At 35.3% G+C, this 25,602-nt stretch overlaps 1 protein-coding gene across 2 annotated transcripts in view; it reads left to right on the top strand.

Moving 5' to 3' along the window:
- CCSER1 (coiled-coil serine rich protein 1) overlaps positions 1-25,602 on the top strand; it is a 698,243-nt gene that overhangs the window by 223,572 nt on the left and 449,069 nt on the right. For both annotated transcript variants that reach the window (XM_037046097.1, XM_037046098.1), the window contains one exon: positions 21,988-22,081. In XM_037046097.1, the coding sequence (XP_036901992.1) occupies positions 21,988-22,081 (94 nt within the window). The remainder of the gene's footprint in view (positions 1-21,987; positions 22,082-25,602) is intronic.

Here is a 25,602-nt window from a genome sequence, read left to right as displayed (position 1 = left end):
TTGAATGGAGCAATAAGAAAAGGCTTAAAATTTTAGTAGCAATGAATTGTAGGTAATGGGAGGAGAAAGCAGTATTTGAGAAAGATGTTGTGAGGGGGATACAGAAGGAAAATGTCTAAGTGATATTGGAAATGCTGACATTCTAGACATGGCTATGGCTATGAGTGGTGAAGTCCTTTGTCTCTGACCTAAAAGTCTTATGGCTTCTGCAAGCATCCATGAACTGTGGCAGGCCAACTTGTCAGCCTGTAAGTTTGTGATTATTGTAAGTATGAGTACTGTATTGTAAGTATAAGTAATTATTGTAAGTTTGTAAGTATAACATCTTTGAGACCTTTTGAAGTTCTTGACAGTTTCAGTATGAGGATGAGACACCGACAAAGACTTTATTTCTGGAAGAGGATGGGTGATGGTTGATGGACAAGATTTGAAGATAGTGTGCAGGAATTGGGGGCAAAGATATTGACTGGATTACATAGTGAACCAGGCAGTTAATGATTCTCTACTTCATTGCTTTTTTCATAAGGAGGAATTGCAAAGGTGGTTCCAGAGAGGGTGCTGGAAGGTAGGTATAAAGAGATCTTAAAAGGTGCTGGGGTGGTTGTAAACTCTCCTGTCCACAGGGTGGGCAGGACAATGTTCTTTCCAATCCGGTTATCAGTCTGAAGACCCCTCTTTAATACAAGTCAACAACAACTGAGATGTTTCCCAGATTGACAGAATTCCATCCTCTTTGAGCAAACAGGTACAGAATCTTCCACATACACTGAAGATGAAGGTAGAGAAATTCACTACTGCTATAGGCAGAACGCAGGTGAATTGTTACAACTTTGGGAGATGTACTTGGGAGATGAGGGCTTATTAGGGAAGAATGACAACCCTTGGTTGTTTTACGACTCAATCTCTTTTGTAGTCTTCCAACCTCAGATATATTCAGACATGACAGTAAAAGATACCAGAGCATTTTCTAACAAGTTTGAGAGGCTGCAGGGGCATTTTGACTCCGAGACAGTTGTGGGAAACCATAGGTGAAGCATTGACTAGTATTCAGGCTTGTCAGCTGTGGGTTGGATTCACAATGCTAATGAAGGTGGCCCACTGGGTAATGAGACCCTAACTCAAAAAATTCTAGATATATTCCTACACTCGGTCCTGCTACCCAAAATAACTCTTCTAGACTTTATCATGAAATCAAGTAAAAACTTTGATGTGATGGTAGTGGGGCAGCAAGTGTTATGGAACAATGTGGGCTTTTTAAAAACGTTACTTCTCTGTGAGTCAAACTCAGGTCAACCAAAAGACACAGACCCTTGGCCCTTGCCTGGGAGCAATGTAACTGGACTATTAAAGGGTCATTTAGTCTGACACAGATGGTCTCAGTAATGGTGATCCTGCCACTCAATATTGGGTTTTGGAAGTCTGTTTTGTTGATCTGCAAGCAACTGCCAAAACACTAAAAACTGAAAGCGAGTGAAAAATTAATGTCATGGAGCCTAGACCCAATCTAAGTAGCTTTAATGAGAAAAATAATTATGATTAAGACCAAAATCTCCCTCTTCCCAAGGGGAAATAAAGACCATGGCGGTCCTTCCAAGCATGCTGAGAAACTTCAAGGAGGAAAGGGACCCCAGGTTTGATGGTTATGTTGGATATAGATACTCAAGTATTTTCTTGTCATGGTCATATGGGGAAGGAGCACCAAAATTCAACAGATGGGATTTGGGCAGTGTTCTCAGAGGAGCATGGGAGTTAAAGTGGTCATTTAAGTAAAACCCTTTGGGGAGATTCAGTATGTTGCTTTTGTGGCTGTCACTTCTGAATATATAATAGAACACTGATTTGCATGTGCTGCCCTATCACATAAGTACTAGGGAAAAGTCTCCAGACTGGAATAGTGCATGCAGAAAACTGTTCATCTCTTTGGGGACCCAAACTAATGACTTGTCTGAACTAAAATCTCTGTTACTGATGATTTTGCCAGTTAGAGGATTTGGCAAAAAGAAGCAGCCTCCACCTGATAGGTACTAATTGGGGTTTTAGTCTTACTGATGCCTCATAGGGTTACCAGGTTCTCCTCTTGAAAACCAGTTACTGTTTTGCTAGTGAGCTTTTGTGATTATTATAAACCTTAGGCCAGATATTTCCATTTTGGGGTGGATCAACCCCAAAACTACTTAGATGGGAAGGGCCCCCATGAGCCTTGCCTGTCAAATCGAAATACTGTATTCAACAATGCCACTACCTGGGCCTAGGGGAACCTCAGCTTTAAATGAAAAGGTAGCCCTTAATCTATTGGAGGAAACTTTCTGCCCTACTCTCAGCCTAAAGCAAATCTGTTGACTTAATAAAGCCTTGATTCAGAGTTTCCTATAAAAGTTTGCACCTGAAACACTGTTGATTAGGCTTAACTGAACCCCAACAGTGTCTCCTAGATTGCCGAAGCTCTAGAAACTCTGTACTCACTGAGAAAAACCAAAGTGCACATGACTGTTCTTTTAAGTTGGCAGAACTCACCTGTTGTCATAGTCTGGCCAATATGTTCTTTGATGAACATTGTTATATTTTTACCAACATTGGCAGTTGCTGGTGGTCTATTTGACTTGCCATTTGGAAAATTAAAGATGGAAATATTAAAGATACCCATCTCAGGGCATGAAATTTAGAGGTAAATAGCAGCTTCTGATCACACAGTCTCAGTACTCATGTTAGTTGTCCGTAACAAGGGTGTCTTTTCTGGCAAGATCAGCTTGTAAGTTTGTAATTATTGTAAGTATAAGTACTGTATTGTAAGTATAAGTGATCAAGCAGGAATCATGCTGTTGATCTAGTCTGAGCTGCCCAGTTTGCCACCATTTTTGGATCCTTCATAATAGTGGACATGGCGACACACCTACCACTGCAAACTAGACAGAAAATAAAGGACCCCAGGTTTCTTGTGCAGAGGCTACCATTGCATAAGAGACTTGTGGCTTTCGCCAAAATTGAAGTGCTTTTTCTTGCATGGTGCAGATAGTCCCATTACACAGAACACTGTTCTCACCCACACTTGGCACATTGACTACATTGGATCCTTGCCCCCTTGCCCCACCCCTGTAGTGCCTCATTGCTGTAATACTTTTGCAGATTACAGTGCTGTCTCTGTTCAGTCAGCCCATTTGCGCCATACCTTTACGTGCTTTGAAATTACTGTTTGCCATATGTCTGTTTTCCAAACTTTTCTAGTCTGACATTAGTGCTCCTTTCACTAGAAAAGACACTAGATAATAAGCTGATAGTTAAGATGGTGAGATTTGCACGCTCCCTATCACTTACAGTTCTCTTTTGTGTTATAATGGGTAGTTCAATAATTAAACCCAAAAGACTTTTTACTCCCTCCACCTCTCCCTGGTCAGAAAAATCTTAATAAGAAAGTTTGATCATTGAGTGCAGCTGTCCCCAGAGAGGGATCATTTCCTTTCAGCCACTAGCTGACCAAAGTGTTGGAGTTTTAAAAGACCTATTGTGAACATTTGAATTTTCACCTATTATTTGTAATGATGTTTATTTCTTTCCACCAGTGGCATCCTGAAGATGGCCTGATTGGTCCACATTCTGGGTAGCATCCCAGGCAAAATGGGACCTAAAGGATTCAAACTTAATTCTAGGTCATTCATCTGGAATCTTCTGTTGAATTGGCATGCTCCTAGATCAGTGGAGTGCCTTGCTTCTGTATCCCCAGAAGGTCCATGTGGACCATGGGAGTGACACCAACTTCTCTGAAGGACTTAAAATAAAAGGCTTTTCCTTATTCCTTCCAGATAAGAGGGCTGGAGACAGGAAAGAGGTAACGTATGGCTACTCAATGGTCATGAAGATTTTATAGTAGTAGAGGGAAAACAACAACTCTAGAACCTGGATAGAGAACGACTTAGACCCAGAGATGTTTAGGGGAAGGAGAGACATTAATTGTCCTTCTTTTTCAGAACCTCATCTGTTTCCCTCCACATGAAGGAAAATACCCTGGTGTGGCTACTTCAAACTATTGCAATCTCAAATTTGAGTGCTGGGTCTACCATGTCCTGCCTGATGGCTGTAACTACTATTTGACTATCGTTCCCTTTTAAACTGACTGAGAAGTCTGTTGGTTACAGCAGGGATGACTGAAGTTTTTGCACCTTGAGTCAAAAGCACCTGCCAAACATTCTGATATCTTCCACACCCAGATTTTCATAGTTGTCACTGAGTCAATTTGTAGGCCAGACAAATGTACCTGACCGGTNTCCTTTCAGCCACTAGCTGACCAAAGTGTTGGAGTTTTAAAAGACCTATTGTGAACATTTGAATTTTCACCTATTATTTGTAATGATGTTTATTTCTTTCCACCAATGGCATCCTGAAGATGGCCTGATTGGTCCTCATTCTGGGTAGCATCCCAGGCAAAATGGGACCTGAAGGATTCAAACTTAATTCTAGGTCATTCATCTGGAATCTTCTGTTGAATTAGCATGCTCCTAGATCAGTGGAGTGCCTTGCTTCTGTATCCCCAGAGTGGTCCATGTGGACCATGGGAGTGACACCAACTTCTCTGCAGGACTTAAAATAAAAGGCTTTTCCTTATTCCTTCCAGATGAGAGGGCTGGAGACAGGAAAGAAGTAACGTATGGCTACTCAATGGCGATGAGGATTTTATAGTAGTAGAGGGAAAGCAACAACTCTAGAACCTGGATAGAGAATGACTTAGACCCAGAGGTGTTTAGGGGAAGGAGAGACATTAATTGTCCTTCTTTTTCAGAACCTCATCTGTTTCCCTCCACATGAAGGAAAATACCCTGGTGTGGCTCGTTCAAACTATTGCAATCTCAAATTTGAGTGCTGGGTCTACCATGTCCTGCCTGATGGCTGTAACTACCATTTGACTATCGTTCCCCTTTAAACTGACTGAGAAGTCTGTTGGTTACAGCAGGGATGACTGAAGTTTTTGCACCTTGAGTCAAAAGCACCTGCCAAATGTTCTGATATCTTCCACACCCAGATTTTCATAGTTGTCACTGAGTCAATTTGTAGGCCAGACAAATGTACCTGACCGGTGCCCCAGGCAACAAGATGGGTTGGATTCATTTCCCTTATGCACTCCTTCTAAAGTCAATGACTAGATCCAGTTATTTGAACTTAACTGGGTACACAATACTCTCCGGCTACCTGGACCTGTTGACCTGTGCCCACCACTCCCATTTTTGAAGGAGTAACAATTGCTTAAAACACTTCTGTTCCAGGGGCACCGTATGTAACCCTTGTACTATACATTTTTGTGTAGAAGCAAGGCATTGACTTGCCTCCTTTCTGCACACATGTACAGTGTAGGGATGGTCATAATTGACTTTCAAGTATTTAAGGAAACAAGTAGCAGTAGATCACGTAATCCTCTGATGACTGCAGAGATCTCTCTAACAGCAAGTTGCCTGTCATTCCTGGGGGGTTTTCAGGCAGAAACAAGTGACTTGTTAGTAATGTATGCTTCATGTGCAGTTATTCCTACAATGGGAATCACCAAATTGAAAAAAATGGTATAAAATTTCTCTCTGCCTTCAGCTGCAGTGATCAATGACATGCCTTTAGCTCTGAAAAGCCTTCAGGTCAGCCTGAACTCACTGACCAGGATAGTTATGGATGACAGATTTGCCACAGACTTTCTTTCTCCTTGCCTGCCAAGGCCGACTGCAATATAATACTTCCTGTTGTATCTGGGTTAATGTTTTGGGCCGAGGGAAAGGTCAACACAGAAAGTCACATGGCTTTCATAGTAATCCCTGGTCACTTGTAGGATTTGTTCAGCTGTCTGGGTCTGGGACCCTGAGGGACATGGTTGAGTTTGATTCTGCAAGTCAGCTTCATATTGTTGGGAACCTTAACTAAATGCTGTGTGGGACAACTGGGATGTATTTTGTTTCAGCCTTGGTCAGTCAAATTAATCAGAGTGGACAATAGGTTGTTGTGAGGAGAAATTTTTCTAAAAATTAAGACACTATAGAAAAAAGTTGGATATTGTTAAGACCCAATATTCTCCAAGGATATCTCATACTTCTATATCTCTTATATGCAGCGGCATTTACTGCCTTTGTCAGAATACTTTTTAAAGGATGTTTAATGGTGAACAGACTTGGAACATATGTCTTATTCTGAAAAAAAAATGGCAGATATCTATGCTTGCTACCAATTATCAAAGATTTAAATTCTACCTGCACCTCCCATACAGGGTTTTTTCTTATTAAGCAACTCATTGCAAATAGACCTATCACCCAGGTCTCTTTGTATTAATCTTTGGGAATTAGTGCTTAGGAAATTATTACACACACACACACACACACACACAAAATGCTGAGATTTTGTCTATTGCTTTTAGTGTCAGTAATAAAGTTCTTTGTGTCTGACTAAAGAATCATACATTTCCTTCTAAAAGACAAAAAAAAAAAACCTGTGGTAGGCTAAAGGTTAGCTTTGAAGACAGGGTAAAATATTAGATACTTTATGCATACTTCTTCCCAGATGCATTATGCCTGATATTATAAAATAATACTGCATTGTTAAAGCTAATTTGCAGAGAGGAGGTTATATCCCACTAACACAACTAGGTAAGAAGTCTTACTTTTACTGGAATTTAGCTCCATAAAGTGCTTTGCTTTTCAAAATCTGAACATGTACCAAAGCATTAGTCCGCACTGTAAGGCACTGGTGTAAGTTGCTGGATGAATCGTGTGTAATTTGGGTAGCAGAATCCTAAATCATTCCAATGGAAAATGGATTATATCAGCAACAGAAATACAAAAGAGCCATGGTTTCCCAGGAAAAACTTAGTAGCACATCAAAAACTGTTAATTTGTTGAAAAAAGAAAGGCATCTGAGTGATGGAATGAAACCAAATAACAAGATAATATATATGGAGTAAACAACTGATAAAATTTTCATAATGACTTACATCAATCAAGTTGTGAATATCATGGTCTGTTAAGGTGTAGGAAAGCCAATGTAACATGATGTATCATTTCCTAATACAGTGATAGTAACTGAGATGAGTGTTTCGTCGAGATTAACAAGATATTAATATAATTGGAAAAAGACAATTATTGGTAAAATTAACTATGGATGAAAAATATCCATAGAAAGTATTTGAAACTAAAATTTTAAAAACCTTTTATTCATTAGAATGGGGTAAATAATAGAAATCTTATTTTCTGTCACTATTTTTTGTTTCATCTCTGTCTCCATGCCATTTAGCTCTTAGTCCTTATCAATAAATTATATTATGCATTCATTTATAATTCACTCATTCATTTATGTGGCAAGCACTTATTTAACATCTATTCATTGGTCAACACTGTTCAGGTATTTATGGATTTTTTTGGAATTTAATAATTTTAGGTTTCTAGAAAATGTTAGATCTGCTGGCACTGAGGTGACCTCTGCCTACAATAAACAGTACTCATGGACGGGCCAGGTATTTGTAGCTTTGAAACAACTAAAATGCATGTGGACTTGGGATATGAAATTAATCATAAGTGATATTTACAAAACATCATACAGTTTTTTTTTCAGAATCATATTCTAACAAGTGTGAGATAGTCAAGCAGGACTGTTTTCACTTTAAGAGGAAGAACATAACTCTATAAGAGGAAGTGATCCAAAGCCAGATTGCAGAGTCAGAATTTCACAAAAGAAATTAGTGGATGACAGATTGGGTTAAAAGATTTCCAGTTGCAGTATGGAGTTAATCTTTATATCTTTAGCATCTTTTGAAAATTACTATTTAAGACTAAGTCTGACTGAAACTTCATTGAGACATAAACTCATTTAATTCTCAATTCTGTGATATCCCAAGTAAGCCTAATATAATATACCTTGATTTTGCAGTGTAGAATTGCAACATTTTAGTGTTTGGACCTGCTTTTATATATGGTTGTCTATGTTATTTTTATTGCCTAAATAGTATATCATAAATTTGCAGAATGCATTTGTTTTTAATGCAACATAAACATGAATTTATGTGCCAATGGATTTATATTATTAAAGTCTCTCTACAAGTAAGAGTAATATATCCTATAATTTAAATATATAGTAACTCAGTATTGCTGCATCTCAGTATAAAGGACACATGGACAATAACTAAGGTGGGGGGCGGAAATGGGAGGGAGGTGGGGGGCACTGGGGGGGGCAGGGCTGGGAATGTAAGACAGGAAACTGTACTTGAACAAGAATTAAATTTAAAAAATATTTAAAAAAAATGATTCTGCCTGCCCTGGCTGGTGTAGCGCAGTGGATTGAGCACAGGCCTGTGAACCACACGATTGCGGTTCGATTCCCAGTCAGGGCACGTGCCTGGGTTGCAGGCCAGTTCCCACCAGGGGACTCACAAGAGGCAACCATACATTGATATTTCTCTCCTTCCCTTCCTCTCTAAAGATAAATAAATAAATAAATAAATAAATAAATAAATAGATCTTAAAAAAATTATTTAAAAAATGATTCTGTAAGGTTTGAAACACATTATAAAAACCAGTTAAGGAAATTTGATACATGAAGTATATTGCCAAAATGAGAGTCAACAATCCCAATGATTAAAAAATTATAATAGAAACCTGCTAAAATATAGAAACACAAGGCTGTCTAAAGGCTATTGTAGAAGAATAATTATTAGGAGATTACAGACCTAAAAACAAAATTAGAAGAGTAGAGAGCATATAAAAGTAAGAACAGAATGAGAATTTATTAGTTAGGATAGACTAGCCTATGCAGTGTTTAGAAAGAAATCATGAGTCCTGGCTGGTTTGGCTCAGTGAACTGAGTGCTGGCCTATGAACCAAAGGGTTGCTGGTTCGATTCCCAGTCAGGGCACATGCCTGGGTCACAGGCTAGGCCCCCAGAAATGAGCATGTGCAAGGCAACCACACATTGGTGTTTTTCTCCCTTTCTTTCTCCCTCTTTCCCTTCTAAAAATAAATAAGTAAATAAATAAAATAAATAAATCACTAAAAATCTCAATGGCTTCAATGCACAAACTCATACAAAATCCATTGTGAATCTGGCAACTCTCCAGGCAGCTCTCCTTCATGTTATGACTGAGGCTTTCTCTGTTTTATGCTTCTGTCATCTTAATGTGTGAATCTGGACAGAGGAAGATAGAAGTTATACAGAATGGCTTTAAGGTCAAAACCTGTCACCTGCATGTAACCTGTCATAGCTCCAAGGGGTCCTGTAGTATGTAGGTTATATCCTCCTATAAGAAAAAGTCAAAGATAGGGGGTTATGAAGCAAACAAGAAAACTTTTCCTTCATATCTGATAACCATGTGAAGCATACTCTGAAGAACTTGTTGAGTCTTTTGGGTATCTGTGATTAAAATGCTTCCCATGTGATTGATGGTGATATAAAAGATAAAACATTTAAATACAGGGGAAGGGAAAAAAGTGAGGAGCCATACCTCTTTCCTTCCTTTTTCTCTTCAAACAAACAAACAAACAAAAAACTAGAAAGGAAGTTATTCCACTAATTAGATTTTATTTTTTCACTTGATTCAGGCATTAGACTTAGCTTTATTATTATTTTTAAATATTTTATTTATTTATCTTTAGAGGGGAAGGAAAGGAGAGAAGGAGAGAAACATCAGTGTATGGTTGTGCATCCTCTTGTGCATCCCCTGCTGGGAGTTGGCCTGCAGGGAACTGGCCTGCAACCCAGGCATCTTACCTGACTGGGAATCGAACTATGACCCTATAGTTCTTAGGCCTGTGCTCAATCCACTGAGCTACACCAGCCAGGGCTATTTGTTTACATATTAATAGTCTAGTTTAGGAAACTTTTCTCTGTTATTGTTTAGAATTTAGTATTGTTCCTGGAAGTGTATAAGTTTTTAGTAAATATTGCTGTGTAAGGAAATAATTTATTTTTTTTACCCGAATTATGAGTCCAATATTGAAAATTTGGAGAAAAGATGTTGCAAGTAAACGATAAGTCTTCAAGCCAGACAATATATAATTATTTTGATACATTAGTGAATTATTTATTTAATATTAAAAATATATACATTGATTTAAAAAGAAAACAAATCTCACAATGGTAAATCCTGCCTGCAGAGAGCACTCTGGAATCTGACAAAGTAGCGAGAAAGTCATGACATGATTGTTTTTTTGTATTTAGGCTAGGCTGAAGTAATTGCAATTAGATCAAGAGCTATGCACTATCTATGGAAGCACTATGTATGTATAGACAGTGAAGAATTGCACCTTGCCCAAAGAAAGGTCTTTGCCCTCTGCTTCTGAGAGGTAATAGGTTATACCTGGTAAAAGTGTCTTTGTGTGGGGTGGGGGCTAACCACACTGGATCTGTGCATGAGGCCGCAAACACCCGACCAACTCTGGGTGGGACTGGCATGCCAGAAAGACTAACTGTGGAATTTGAGGTGGAAGGCCATTTTAGGTCATTTGATATCACACAGTCTGGAGGATGAGCTCAACCATGTTGGCTATCAATTGATCAATAATGTCTATACAATACAGTTCCAATAAAGTCTCCGCACACAGAAGTTTGGGTGAACTTTCCCATTGGCAGTACTCTGTGTGTTTTGTCACATATCAATGTTAGGAAAGTTATATATCACATGTACAAAGGAAACTTCATATTTGGGATCCTCCCAGACTCTGCATTTCTTCCTTTGGCTTATTTTTACCTGTACTTTTTTTCTGTAATAAATCATAATTGTGAATGTAGCTTTCAATGGGTTATAAGTTTTTCCAGTGAATTATTACAATGGAGGGTGTTTTTACAGACACTTCAAACTTGCTGTTAGCATCAAAAGTAAGAGCAGTTTGGGGGACTGTGCCCTTAAACTTCCAATTTTGGCTAATTCTGAGTGGTATACTGTGATGGGAAAGAAGCTCATAGTTCTCTCATAAATTTTAACGTTTTAGATTTGGACAAAATTATGGAGAACAGCTATTATAATACTTCATTGTGGGGAAGGACGTCAAGTGGGTTATGATTGACTTCAGTTCACAGAGACGGTTTTGTGGCTGGTTAAAGACAATCAACCTTGGTCTTCTGGATCTCCCACTATACTGCGTTATTTAGTACAAGATTATATTATTGGATAGATTTGATTTCTATTTGAGAAATAAAATTATGACAGTTTAAATTTAAAAATCAGTAAAATATTGATTAGTGCCCTAGTATCTCATGTATAAAGACCAGCCTAGAATAAGATCTTAGGCTTAATTATAGGAAAATCTATGTATGCCTAAATACACCTAGTTTTCTCTAGAGCCATCGTCATCATCCAGAAAGTATCAATTTAATTTGTGATTAACAATGTTTAACAGGAAGCTAAACAACAAAACAAACAAGCAAGCAACATATGACCAAAGACACTCAAATAGGGAACAGGCTGACAGGGTCCAGAGGGGAGAGGGGAGAGAATCATAGGGGAAAAGGGGATGGACTCACATGAACAAGTATAAAGGACACATGGACAATAACTAAGGTGAGGGGTGGAAATGGGAGGGAGGTGGGGAGCACTGGGGGGGCAGGGCTAGCAATATAAGACAGAAAACTGTACTTGAACAAGAATTAAATTAAAATATATATATATATATATAACCAAAGACACTGAAAAAATATATATATATAACCAAAGACACTGAAATAGAGAACAGGCTGACAGTGACCAGAGGGGAGAGGGGAGGGAATTTCAGGGGAAATAGGGGAGGGATTTAGAGGAACCTATATAAAGGATACATGGACAACAACTGAGAAGGGTAGAAGTGGGAGGGAGGGGGGAGCACGGGGGGTGGGAGGGGAGGGGAGTAATAGACAGAAAACTGTACTTGAAAAATAATTAAATAAAAAAATGTGGGGAAAAAGAAACAATGTTGTCACTGGTTTAACAAGCGTACATAGTGTGTTTTCTTTTGCTAGTTCCAACTTATCATATATTAGAATAGCAAAGTGGTGGGAGACTCATCTAATTTTCAGTCATAAACAATGAAAATGTTAAAAATAAACATTTCCAGTGAAGCTAAAATTACAGCTTTAAAAAAATGTAAGAATTTCAAATTAGTGTAGGGCTAGCAGGTAAGAGTCCTTAAATATACCTTTGTATTAAATGAGTGCTTTTTCTAAATAGTATATTTTTCTTAAAATGTTTAATAATTTTAAAAAATTGATATTCTAAAAAGGACACTAATGTTCTTCTCAAACAGTTTAGCAGTAAAACATCTCATTTACAGATAATTAAAGGAGATAGTATTATAATATTATACATAAAATATTATGAGGTGAGATCTTTTCCATATTCTGTAATGATAGAAACTGAAAGTGCAAGAACTCTCTGCACAGAATCAACACGAAGAGTGAAACAGCCGTATGTGTTGTTCTGGACTTCTCTAGTAGGATGTACAATGAAGAGTCCAAATAATTGTCTGGGCCAATATCCTCTGCTTAGTGTGAGTACAGTTAATGTTCTTACATTTCACAACTACCAGCACATATTGCATATAAAGAGAGTGTTCTAGAGAAAGGTTTTCAGACATTCCTAACATTATCAAGGAGTGCTTTTCAGCACCTGTTGTAAATTGTAAAAAATGCCTGTGATATGATACAGTGTGAATATGTTACCTAATTTTTGCTCTTTAGGTATTTGGAGCAGGGGGTAGACTCAGTGCAATAAAAGAAATGCAAATGGAATTTTCAGAAAACAATTAGTGAGTTTGGTTATTATAATAAGTTATAAAGGAAGCAATTTTGGAGAGGTATAAAGAGATAATATTGTGGGATTGTGAATAATAGGAGAGAGAGTATTTATTCTGTACACATACTATTGACATTTTGTGTATATTAAGACAATGAGAGAATGTGTACAAATGAATACTTTAACAAGAGTAATCTCAGAGTAGCGTGTAGAAAGAATTATAAGTGAAAGCTGACCAATTGGAATGGTTCTTGGCAAAATGTTGATAGGGACACCAATTAGGAGAAAATGAAATATCCTTCATAACTGTGGAATGCTCACTTACCATAGTACACAAAGAGGAATGAAGACAAGAAGTAATTATCTCTCTCAAATCTCTCGTGTTTATCAAAGTCTTTATTCATGTTGCTTTTGACAATAGCACACACCAAAGTTGTCGGGTTCAGGGAGAAGGAAATGGTGTCTGTGACATTGGTTCTACTGTGTCATGAAAATAGAATAAAAAAGACTTCATTTTTACAGGAATGTATCATGATATTTCAGTTTTAATGTTTTGGTCCTGTGCTACTTGGAATAACTGTAGGATTGTTTACTTTTTATTAATATAAAGGGAAGAACTATCAGTTTGGTATAGCTTTATCAATGCCATTTTCTAAATATTTCACAAATACAAAAATATACAACAATCGAAACAAAATATTGTTCCATGGCCATATTTATAATGGCAGTATTTTTTCCTTTTTATTTTTAAATTGTTATTATATATTTTTCTATTACTATTTAGTTCCCTTATATTCATCTGCCCCAGCGATGACCACACTGTTGTCCATGCCCATGAGTCCTTTTTTCCTTTTTGCTCAGTCCCTCCACCTGTTAACCTCCCCACCCCCACTAGCTGTCATCCACTCTCCATTTATGAGTCTGTCCCCATTTTCCTTGTTAGTTCAGTTTCTTCATTAGATTCCACATGTGTGTGAAATCATATAGTATTTAAGACCACCACTCACATTTGCAAAGTGTATGTTTTTGGAAGCCTTATGAGTGAGGATGGATTAAGAATTAAGACATTTTTGAAAATATTCATAAAAATGTATTTTGACTATACAAACCCGTAGGGTAAATCAGTAACTAGCAAAGAGCCAACTGTGTTTGAAAATATTTATGGGTGCTGTGTTGAATGATAAAGGTAACTATCATAATGATTAAGCACACTTTCTTTGTCCAACTAGGAATCAAAACCAAATAACTATCCTTAGAGAACTAATTACAAAGTATTATCATGTTAATTTCTTTTTCCAGCTAATAACAGTGGAATCATTCTATTGTAAAAATAGGCATACATTAATATTTCATCCTCTCTTCTCCATTGTATGTATAGGTGTGTATAACTCAACCTGTACATTGCATGAGTGTGTGCTCAGCCTGTTCCGATGCCTGTTGTTGAGGATGGGTGTACCTTGTCACTTTTACGTCTCTGATTTTTTATAATTCATGTAATTTATCTATCTGGGATAATATGAATTACTGAAAGATACTTACCAAGTTATTTGATTTTATCTCTTTGACCAATGTAAAGAGCAAATATAGTTAATTGTAAGGTAAGTCTCAATGTATTTTTCAACTTACATAGAGAAGTTTGACTGAAGGCCTTCTAGAATAATTATATCATATATTTTCAATAATAAAATAATATTTTCTTTTTGGTCAATCTATGGAAACTCCTATGATTAGACTAGCAAAGAAGGAAATGCACAGCAGAGCAGCACCTGACTGTAATGTAGAATAAGTAGAAGAAGAATGCAGACCAGATTGACTATCCTTTATTAATTTGAATAATTTCCTCTTTACTTGTAGACAATATAATGATTAGAACACTTTTATTATTTCATTAAACATTACATAAACAACTATTGAAGTCCAGACCAGGATGCCATAGCTTGCTTGTAAATATTTTAAGTTTCTTTAGAAAGTCCTTTGGCAAATATGTAACACTGTAGAAATGCAGTTAATAACAGTTTTATAATATCATAATTAAACATATTAAATAATAACATTTATAATACCATAAATAAAAATACACTCCTTTGGAGAGATTATTTCTTCTTAAGCTGTACACATGAGACATATGTAATGACATGTATCAGCTTTCTTTATATTTAGCAGAATCACAATTATTATTTTTATTGCAATAAAAAGACAGATACAGCTAATGAGTTATGTTAGAATGGGACTTACAGAATAGTTACATATTAATGGAGTGACCAGAGCTTGTTTATTCAACCTTGTGGTGTCATAAATTCAATTCTATTATTTTAGCCAATAGCAACGAGGCTCTGGAAAATTGATTCACATGAACTAAATACATGAGGCTGACTTGTAAATGATAATACCCATTTTTTAATTTATGAAAAAAGGTTGGAATTTCTTTACTAGAATACAGTTATCTGAAGAGTCTATTAGGAAAGAAAACTTGGCCTATTAGGTTCATTGTTATACCCCGAGAGCTGAAAAAATTAATTTCTTTATTACTTAATAACTGTTTAGTTTATTATAAATGCCTTGAAGTCATTTAGGAGCTTATACAATAATCAGTATTGTGGACAGATCTTTAAATGTGTACCTAGAGAATAACTAGTAATAATTATACTTGATTATTAAATGATCAGTGGTTCTCAAAATGTTCATGTATATCCTGTATACCAAAAAATTAGAATATGTATTCTATCAATGGTATTTAAACATTTGAAATTTGTTTTTTTATTTATTTATCTTTAGAGGGGAAGGGAAGGAGAGAGGGAGAGAAATATCAATGTATGGTTGCCTCTTGTGAGCCCCCTGCTGGGAACTGGCCTGCAACCCAGGCATGTGCCCTGACTGGGGATCGAACCGCAATTGTGTGGTTCGCAGTCCCGCGCTCAATCCACTGAGCTACACCAGCCAGGGCCAAGTATATCGAAATATTATATAATCAGATTCTTCCCAATGTTTTATTAAAATACCAAGTCTAAAATATCATTTTTCTTAAGTTCTTTAGCCAGTTTTAGAGAAGAAAATTATACATGTTATAGTGATCCCAAAGCAAATCAACATACTTTCCCTAAACTGGTTACAAACTGGTTACTTTCCTTAAACTGGTTAATATAAACTAGTGATTTACATTTCTTATCTTTTTCCTTCTTACACTTTGCTGATTTGGAAATCTTCATATTTCCCTGAGATTTCAGAAATACCTGAGTCTATTTTTTGTAGTTCTTTATGGTTTAGCAACTACAAAACTTAAAAGAAAGTTATCTCTTAAATTTTTATATTCTGTTTTGTTAACTGGACAATTTTTTGTCCAGTCATTAGAATTCCCTGTACATTCAGAGATTATTTAACTCAAGATACTGGCCATCAGGTTAGACTTTAGTTTCAAGTACACTTTTTCTGTTATTTTTGAGTTTTTAAGTTCAACTCCAGCTTTTAATTTTATGCAATATTAGTGTCCCCTCACAAAGTCGTTTGCATAAGTTCCAATCGCTTGTGTTACATTCCATCTTCCTGTTATTATGATGTATATGCCTGGTACATTATGCTATTACAAAATCAGGAACTTTTATTTTGACACCTTTATTATATAGAGCTATTAAGTTTTTATCTACCAGGAAATGAGAGACTATTTCTGCTTAGTTACCACTTCTAGGTATTTTGCTAATTTATTAAATGTCTGAAACACACAGTATGTCCTTGGATACTGGATATGATCAGTAGTGTTAATTAAATGCCGGACTCCTCTGCTATGTGGTTATTATGTGTTACCATTAGTGCTGATCAGTCTTTTCTGTTATTGATACAGAACTGCTGTATTTGATGCTATTACTTTTCCTACAAGTCTTTCCTAATACAAATGGAAATATGTGCCTTCATACTGTAAGTGTACGTATTATTAGAAGAAGCACCCCACATACTAAGTACTTATTAAGAGCAATAGAAATTAAAGATATTCTACCCTGTTTTGATTTTTGTGTGTATATCGTAAGTGCCTATTTATATTCTTCATGTGATATTTTCTGTTTTAGTATTATGTACTTCTTAGTCTTTGACAGACTGAAATTGTTTTATTTAGCCATAGGGGTTTATGTTTTTTTTATATTCATAATGTCAGAAATTAACCAGAGAGAAGCCATTTAGATTACTTTTCTTTGTTTTTCAAAATGACCTCTGGTTTTTTATTTTAGATGAACTTTGTTTTCTGGCAAAAAAATAAAAAAGTACCAGAGATATTTTTTGTCTTTTCATAGTAACTGAGTCTGTTTTTTAAATTTGTTATTTTATTGGTGGATACTGGGCAATAATATTCTGTTTGCCCATAAGTGCTAGTAGAGGGCAGAAATATTATTGTTGCTATTAGTCTTTTTTAAGGAGATCTGGAAAATATATGTCTTTTTAGGTTTATAAGTTCACATTGATTTTTCTTCTGTAACATATCATGTTGCTGCATCTACTTTACTTTTATTATGAGTTTTCACCAGCTTCAAAGGCTCTTTCCACACTATAAGAAGGTTGCTTAGTAAGCAAGTTATCAAAGCAAGGCAGTTTAGAATGAGTAGTTTTCAAATTAGTTTATCTAGACCAATAGTAAATGGGCCCATGTTAGTCTAAATGTCAAGGGTCACCTACAAAATAAGAATGATACTGGAACAGTGGAATGGGTTCTCCCAATTTAAGTTCTTTGTTGGTGTTATTTTTCTTAAATGTTGGGAAAGCAGTGGCGGGGTTTGAACTGTGGGAGGAAGAAGTAATTGTCAAATTTCAAAAGAAGTTTGAGCAATTCAACCTTGAAAATAGTGTGTATTTCTCTGGACTTTAGCAACTGCTGGATTCATGAAACAGATGACTTTTTTAAATTTTTCATTTTTCAAATGGAATTTCAATGGTCTTAGCCATGCAATGAAATCCAAGGTCCCTGTGATAACAACATTTTGCATGTTTCAGTATCCATCACAAACAAACAAACAACAGCAACACCTTTTTCTCATTTCAATGAAAGGACTTCAGTCAGCAAATTTGGTTAACATGCCCATTTTGGACTATCCAGGAATAAACCACATCCAAACAGGGGATTTGACTCATCTAAGAACCTGGTACCTTTTCTGTCTAGATGGATTGTGTGGGGTGATTCTGAATAAAGGGAAGAAATACTGTGCAAACCACAAAAACTTGCAGTGAGAAAGATGTTCCTTCTTGGCACAACAACAGCAAAAAAAAAAAAAAAAAAAAAAGCGACAGCCATATGCCAGAAACTCATTTATTTTCTTTTTCCTTTCTTTAAACCTTCATTCCTTTTTAAATGTTGTTGGTTATATTAATGTGCTGGGGCTCTCAGAACAAATACTACAAACTGTGTGGCTTAAGCAGCAGAAATTAATTTTCTTACAGTCCTGGAAGCTAGAAGAACAAGATTGAAGTGTAGGCAATTTGGTTTCTCCTGAAGCCTCTCTCCTGGGCTTGCAGGTGGCTGCCTTTTGCTGTGTCCTCAAATCATCATCCCTTGTGATGTCTGTGTCCTAACACCCTCTTCTTATAAGAACATACAATGTTGAATTAGGGGACCTGATTCAACTGGAATTTCTTCTGAAAATTTTATATGTTACTATCTTTAAACACAGTTATATTCTAATGTACTAGGTGATTAGTTCTTCAATATATACATTTTAGTTGGAAATTATGAAGACCGTAATGTTGGTCATTGAAACTTAATATCCAAGTATAAAGTTACTTAGAACAAGTTGAAGCTAGATCATATTATACTTTCATTATAAAACAATATTTTGAACCAATGTATTCTCTTTTTTCAAAATTATTGCTCAAATACAGTTGTCTGTTCCCCCCCAGTACTCCCTACCACCCCAGCTATCCCTGCCTCCCTCCCCTGCTTCCACCCCCCTTAGTTTTGTCCATGTGTGCTTTAAAGTTGTTCCTGAAAACCCTTAACCAATGTGTTCTTGTCTATCAGATTAGGATTCTCCCATTTGGAAAATGCTTAATAAACATTAAGCATAGTATCTTTACAAAATTTCCCTTCTTCAAACTCTGCCTTTTCCCCATCTAACTTAAATTATATTTCTTTTGTTGTTTCAAATTCTTTTTTTTCTTTGCATATTGAGGATGGCTGCTAATCTTTTGATGCCTATATCTTATAACATCTTTTTGATGCTATATAAATAAACAACTTCCTCTCGGGAAGCTACCCCTGCCATAGCATTTGTGTGTGTACATATACATATATCATAATATATAGATTATTATATTTATATTATACGATCTGTCCAGAATATATCCAACCATGTAACATGAAAAATAGAAACATTTATTGAAGAAGATACAAAACATAAGACATATTGTACATAGGACAATGACATCTTAATCCCCTTCAAAGTAGACCTCACACAGTTCACTGTGAATAGGACCTCCTATTCACTGTCAGCTGCCCCATCATATTTTCCTGAATCTCATAGATGGTCTCAAATCTCTTTCCTGGCTTTGGGAAAATCCAGAAGTTGCAGGACACCAAATCTTGGCTTGATGGGGCTGAGTCACCTGGGTGGTTTTGATATTTAGCCGAAAGCTCTGCATGAGACATGATGCATGAGTGGGCACATTGTCATGATGAAGCTGCCAATCACTAGCTGCTCATAGCTGCAGCCTTCTGAATATCTGAATACTTCCCACCAAGGAATGTTCAAGCTTTATGCGAAATCCGAAGCAGATTCATTGCTCTACACAGTCATTTTGAATGTGATGGTCACACAGTACTCACGCACACTCAACTGCATCTATTGCCCACACTAACTAGTACAGTGTTAGGCATGTCATTGTTCAGGCATGCACATTCCAGTCTTCTCTCCTTGGCTGCCTGGTTACATCAGTGTCATGCAAACAATTCTCATTATACTAACAATGGTTGGTGTGGTTGGACTTTTTCCAGACAGACCATAATATATATATGTATATGTATGTGTGTGTATGTATATGTATATGTGTTTGTATTTTTTAAATTATTTTTATTTTATTGATTCCAGAGAGAGGGGAAGGCAGGGAGAGAGGGTGAGAAACATTGATGTGAGAGGGAAATGCCAGTGGGCTGCCTCTTGCATTAACCCTGTCTGAAGACCAAACTTGCAACCCATTCATGTGTCCCTGATGGGGAATTGAACCTGTGATCTTTTGGTTTGTGGAGAGATGCCCTCTCACTGAGCCACATGGGCCAGGGTTCTGACACAGTGTATTATAACTTTTCCAATAAACAGTTGATTTTATATATAGTTTAAATTATTAGTTACTTTGGGACTAATGCAGATGCAATACAATACAATGCAATACAATGTAATACAATAGAAAATACTTTCTGTAACTGTAATTTGCAGAAAGAAACATTTAGATTTGGGTATACTTATCCCTTTTGAAACTACTGTGCTGTATTCATGAATAACAACACATTTCTAAAGTTTAATGCTTAATTCTATTTTTTACAGTGAGAATAGTTTATGTATGAGGGTGTCCTTTTTATTAAGTTTTTAAAATTTTTTTAAAGATTATTTATTTATTTTTAGACAGAGAAGAAGGGAGGGAGAAAGAGGGGGAGGGAAACATTAGTGTGTGGTTGCTTCTCATGTGTCCCCTATTGGAAACCGGGCCCATAACCCAGGGATGTGCCCTGACTGGGAATGTGACCCTTAGGTTCTCATCCTGGTGCTCAATCCACTGAACCACACTACACTAGTCAGTGCCTATGTTGTCCTTGCTTTTAATTTCAAGAACTAAGGTATTTAGTGTCTATTTGACAATATTATTAGAATTTTCTTAATAAATATTTACTTTTTTAAATGTGAATTATGGTAGCATTCACATCAATGGAGAAAGTGATTTGTCGATGTGATATTGTTTAGTATTTAGATTCCTCTTCCTGTCCTTTTTGGACTGTTTTAATTTTACCCTTAGTCCCTAAATGTAAATGCTTGCTTTTCTACCTGTCTATACACACAAATGTTTACTACCTGTCTATACACACAAATACAAAACTCATTTCTTTTTTTTAATTTAAATATTTTATTTATTTATTTTTAGAGAGAGGGAAAGGGAAGGAGAAAGAGTGGGAGAGACACATCAATATATGGTTGCCTCTGGTGGATCCCCTGCTGGGAACTGGCCTGCAACCCAGGCATGTCCCCTGACTGGGAGTTGAACCGGCGACCCTTTGCTTTGCAGGCCCACACTCAGTCCACTGCAAAACTCATTTCTTTATTCCTCACTCAAGAGTCCCTACCACTGCAAGGAGGTATTTATCTTCGAGAGCTCTGAATACAACTTTCTAGTTTAATTCGTTGTTTGCCCTCTTAAAAAGAAAGTATATCTAGCTGTGATGTTTGTGACCTCATGGATATCAATAGTTAACTTTTAATCTAAATTGATATTTATTTCTTTTACTCATCCCTTCTAATCTAAAACAAGTGATTGAATAATGATAACTGAATCCCCACTTCCAGGTATGGTCTAAAATAATGTCTCACAGTTGACACTGTACAAAAATTATTTGAGAAATAATTGATTAAATGTATCACAAGAATGCTACACAGATTTGAAAGATAAATGTTAGATAAATATTAGAAAACTTGCAATTCACAGAATTCTATACATTTGACAATGTTTATATCATTTTTGTGCATTTCCGTAAGTAAAATCTCATCTTTTCTCATGTTCATTAAAGAAGCTTTGATAAAAACAATTACTTTCCTGTTTTCTAATATTTTTGATAGCTACTTACATATATAATTCTGTTAATTATTTGTGATTTTTACAATGCTAACATGCAGCCATTGCTAATGTGGCTCAGTGGATTGAGTACTGCCCTGTGAACCAAAGGGTTATTGGTTTGGTTTCCACTCAGGGCACATGCCTGGGTTGCAGGCCAGATCTTCATTAGGGGATGTAGAAGAGGAACTACACACTGATGTTTCTCTCCCTCTTTTCCTCCCCACTTCCTCTCTCTAAAAATAAGTAAATATAATCTTTAAAACAAGCTAACATGCAAATAATTATAAAAATTAAGATTCTTGGGTGATAATTCTTGGAATTTTATTGGGCTGATAATCTTAAAAATAGTGAAAAAATTCTGGATGTCAGTTAAAACTTTTTACTTCTGATTTGATTTCTTTTTTGCTTCACATCTGCATGTGAATATTTTTTCAGCTTTTAAGTGTCTTGTTCTCTAACTACTGATTTTTCTTTTTCTTCAGGATGTTTTAAATAATTTGGGATCATGTGAACTGGATGAAGATGATCTAATGCTTGATCTAGAATTATTAGAGGAGCAGAATCTTCATCCTTCTGGTAAGTATTGAATAAAGGCACAATATTCTACAACTCTGATCCTAGTCATTCAGCTTTCATTGATAAGCTTTAGGCTGTGTTCAGGCTTTTCAGCCCCCGGTTCGTATTTGTGCAAGGAACCTGCTGGGCACTCATTTGCAAATTAAGATCAAATTTAATATAAATTAAGAGCTTGCTTTCACTCTAAATATTAAAAATTTGGGTTAATAAGCTTTAAAGTATTTAACATAAGGTTTATTCTTTCATCGAGAAATCTCAATTTTAAATATGTTGTAGTATTTTGGACATATGACTAATATATGGAAAAATGTTTTTGCATTCAGTGCATTGTTTTAACATGAATAAATGTAGCATGTTTTATAAGAAATATATCATCTTTTTATTGATAGATCTAATACAGAGAGAGAGAGACAGACATTAATTTGTTTTTCCATTTATTTATGCAGTCACTGGTTGCTTCTTGTATGTGCAAGAAGGATTTATATGGACTTGTGATTCTGGTTAACTGAAAATCTATTATGGAAATATAAATCCTGTTAGAAGATCATTATAAATTTTAAAAGAAAACCTGTAAAACAAAAGTTGTTTTAAAGAAGGAAATCCTAATTAAACACTTCATGAATAGTTAATATATTTGGAATAAAATAAACATAAAAAGTTTTAATTTTAATTTACTTTATATAAACAAATGGAAGGTTTGTGGATTCAGATTTGCTGTTTCAATCTTAGTGATTTTAATAATTACTTCAGGGTTTTTGTTGATGTAATAAAGTTGACCTCAAATTAATAATTACTTATAGCAACCACAAATACATACTCATAAACACATACACACACCTAGAATTATAGTATGAGATAAATTCTTGCTGATGAATTAATAAGGCAGTCCATTATATTTTTAATAGTTTAAATTTATATTAAAGCATAAACTATCATGTCTCCAGGTTCCAAATTACTCTCTTTGAAGCTGTTATGGGGATGAGTTATTTATTTACATTTAGACATTTGACCACAAAGACAAGCTTTTATTTATTTTTTAATTATAAATAACACCTTTAAGATAGTCATTTTGAAGTCTAAGTAGAAATAAAATTAAGTTGGAGTTAAGAAATGTGAGGTCCTACTTACACATTTGAGAAATCGACCTTTTGGATTTTAGTGTTCATATTTGTACATATTAGGATTTACATATAGTTTCCAGCTCTAATATTTTGTGATTAATTTTATACAATATTTTTACATTTTATACTATATTAACAATGTGCAAAGGTAATAACAGTGTTTATATTTTTACACTTTATTTTAGGATAATATCAAGAAGCAGCTACTTACATTTTTTTCAGTTGATTACAAACAGAATAACCATTTTTAGAGATAGTCTTCCTGTAGTTGATTTGAAAGATATATGTATTTTATTTATTTTTTTGAAAGATATATGTACTTTAAATATAGATTTTTCTAACTTTTAGGCACTACCTTATGTGATTTTGTCATTTGCGTTTATCATAAGGAGCTACGCGTGATGAGAATGTGCACCGTATGGAAGGGATTTTGTCAGTCTCGGGCAAAACTGTACCAGCATTTACCTTTCAATCCAGCTATCCCACTTTTAGAAATTTAACCCAAAGTCAGTGGGAATATGCAAAATAATATATGAGAATAAGTATTCACTGCAAAATATTTGTAAAAACAAAATATTGGAAACACCTTAAATGTGTTTTCAGTAGGGCACTTGTTGAACACACAGTGGTATAGTAAGAAGGAATTACAGCCGTCACAGGAATAGTATTTCTTGTAGCGTGATTGTTAGGATGTATTCTTGCTGAAGAATTTTGCAATGATAGATTAAACTGGCAGTACCTGAACCCACTATTCAATCTTAATACCAGTGAAAGTATAATAACTACATATTTTGTCCGTCTTAATGCCTAAAGAAGTACACAGCCCCACCACGGCTGCCCACGAGCACTTAAATCTACTCTAGTCTCTTGATTAAGCTATGATTTTAATAGGGAATGTGGGATGAGAGGAAAGGGAATGTTAAATGGCATGATGAGATTACCAACAACAAAAATTAGTAAAATTTAATCTTTTCCTTAATAGAAAATCAAACACTTTTAATTAAGAAATTCATTTTAACAGGTAAAATTTGACAATCTCTAACTTAAAAATTTCCTTGCATTTTTCAAACTGTATGCGTTGGATACTGTCCATATGTAGTGATATTACTGGCAAAGAGGCTTATAAAGGACAACAGAATGCAGAGTACAGGTACATACTACCTGTACTATGAGCAACATGGCTAAAGTGTAACAATCAGCCAAGTAAAACATCAAAATACCAAAAAACAAAGGAGGAAAAACTAGTTTGACTTGTTTGGTTCAAGGTCTGTCATAGAAGTGCTCATATACCTACACATTTGAATATGTATCTGTTTATCATGTTTTTTTCATTTGTGCTTATGACTATGCCCACCTTGGTAAAGAGGGCTGTTTATTATTTTAGTCATAATAATTCTGGAGATCTTTAATATGTTTTTTGTCCATTCTTGCTATCTGTATTTTCATCTGAAAGAAAATTAGAAGTTTACAGTAGGTTTTTAAAAATTTGTTTTTTAACAACTGCAGTGGACAATTTGAATAAAGTTCCGAGGGATCCTTTGAATATATAAATATAGTGAATAGAGTCCTAAGTTAACACACTTTCTTTATAAGTACAGGGATAGTACAAACAATAGTACAAATTAAATATCTGTTTTACAGTGCAGGAAGTGGATATTATTTTTTAGTGAAAGTAAGAAAACAGTCTCAGAGAAAGGAAGGCGTATGAATTCAAAGTGAATTCCTACAAGGAGATTTGCCTTGAGGAAAAAAAAAATATATAAGAGCAACTTTTAAAAATAATTTACTCTTATCCTGGCATTATCTGGTTTTTATCTTTGTAAATTCTAACCTAAGAGCTAAGCTTTAGATTAAAAAGCCTATGGATGAGCTTTCCAGATATCTTTTATTGTATTTTCTTTAGTTAATGCTTAAATTACTCTTCTGGATAATATACTTTATGGATAATTATTATGCTTCTTGTTTCAAATTCACAATTATAAATTTCCTAATATGAGACATTTCATTTCTCTTGTAGTAAAGCATTATATTTATTGTTTCTCTATTTAATGAATTATTTATAATACATATATGATCAAATAATTATTTTAATTAAAATATACTATCATTTATCCCTTGATAAATTGAAAATACATTAATGATATTATTTACCCTATGAAGTATTTTATATCTCTCTTCACTCTCCTAATCATACTGTTATGGTATTGCTTTTGCTGTAAATGAGTTGTGGAAGATGTTAGCAGTGATGTCAGTTAGCTATACCTCAAAAGTGTTTTTTTGGGGAAGAAAACCTACTAACGAAATTTAATATGCCTAAGATTCAAATAAGTGTCCTGAAGTATTGCTTTATAGTGAAATACAGATTATGAAGTATACAGTCTATCAAAGGAAAAATACCAG

This window comes from Sturnira hondurensis, unplaced genomic scaffold, assembly GCF_014824575.4.
Source record: "Sturnira hondurensis isolate 20B ecotype Veracruz unplaced genomic scaffold, ASM1482457v3 Scaffold0004998, whole genome shotgun sequence".
NCBI classification, from domain to species: Eukaryota; Metazoa; Chordata; class Mammalia; order Chiroptera; family Phyllostomidae; genus Sturnira; species Sturnira hondurensis.
This window is presented reverse-complemented; position numbering and strand designations above follow the sequence as displayed.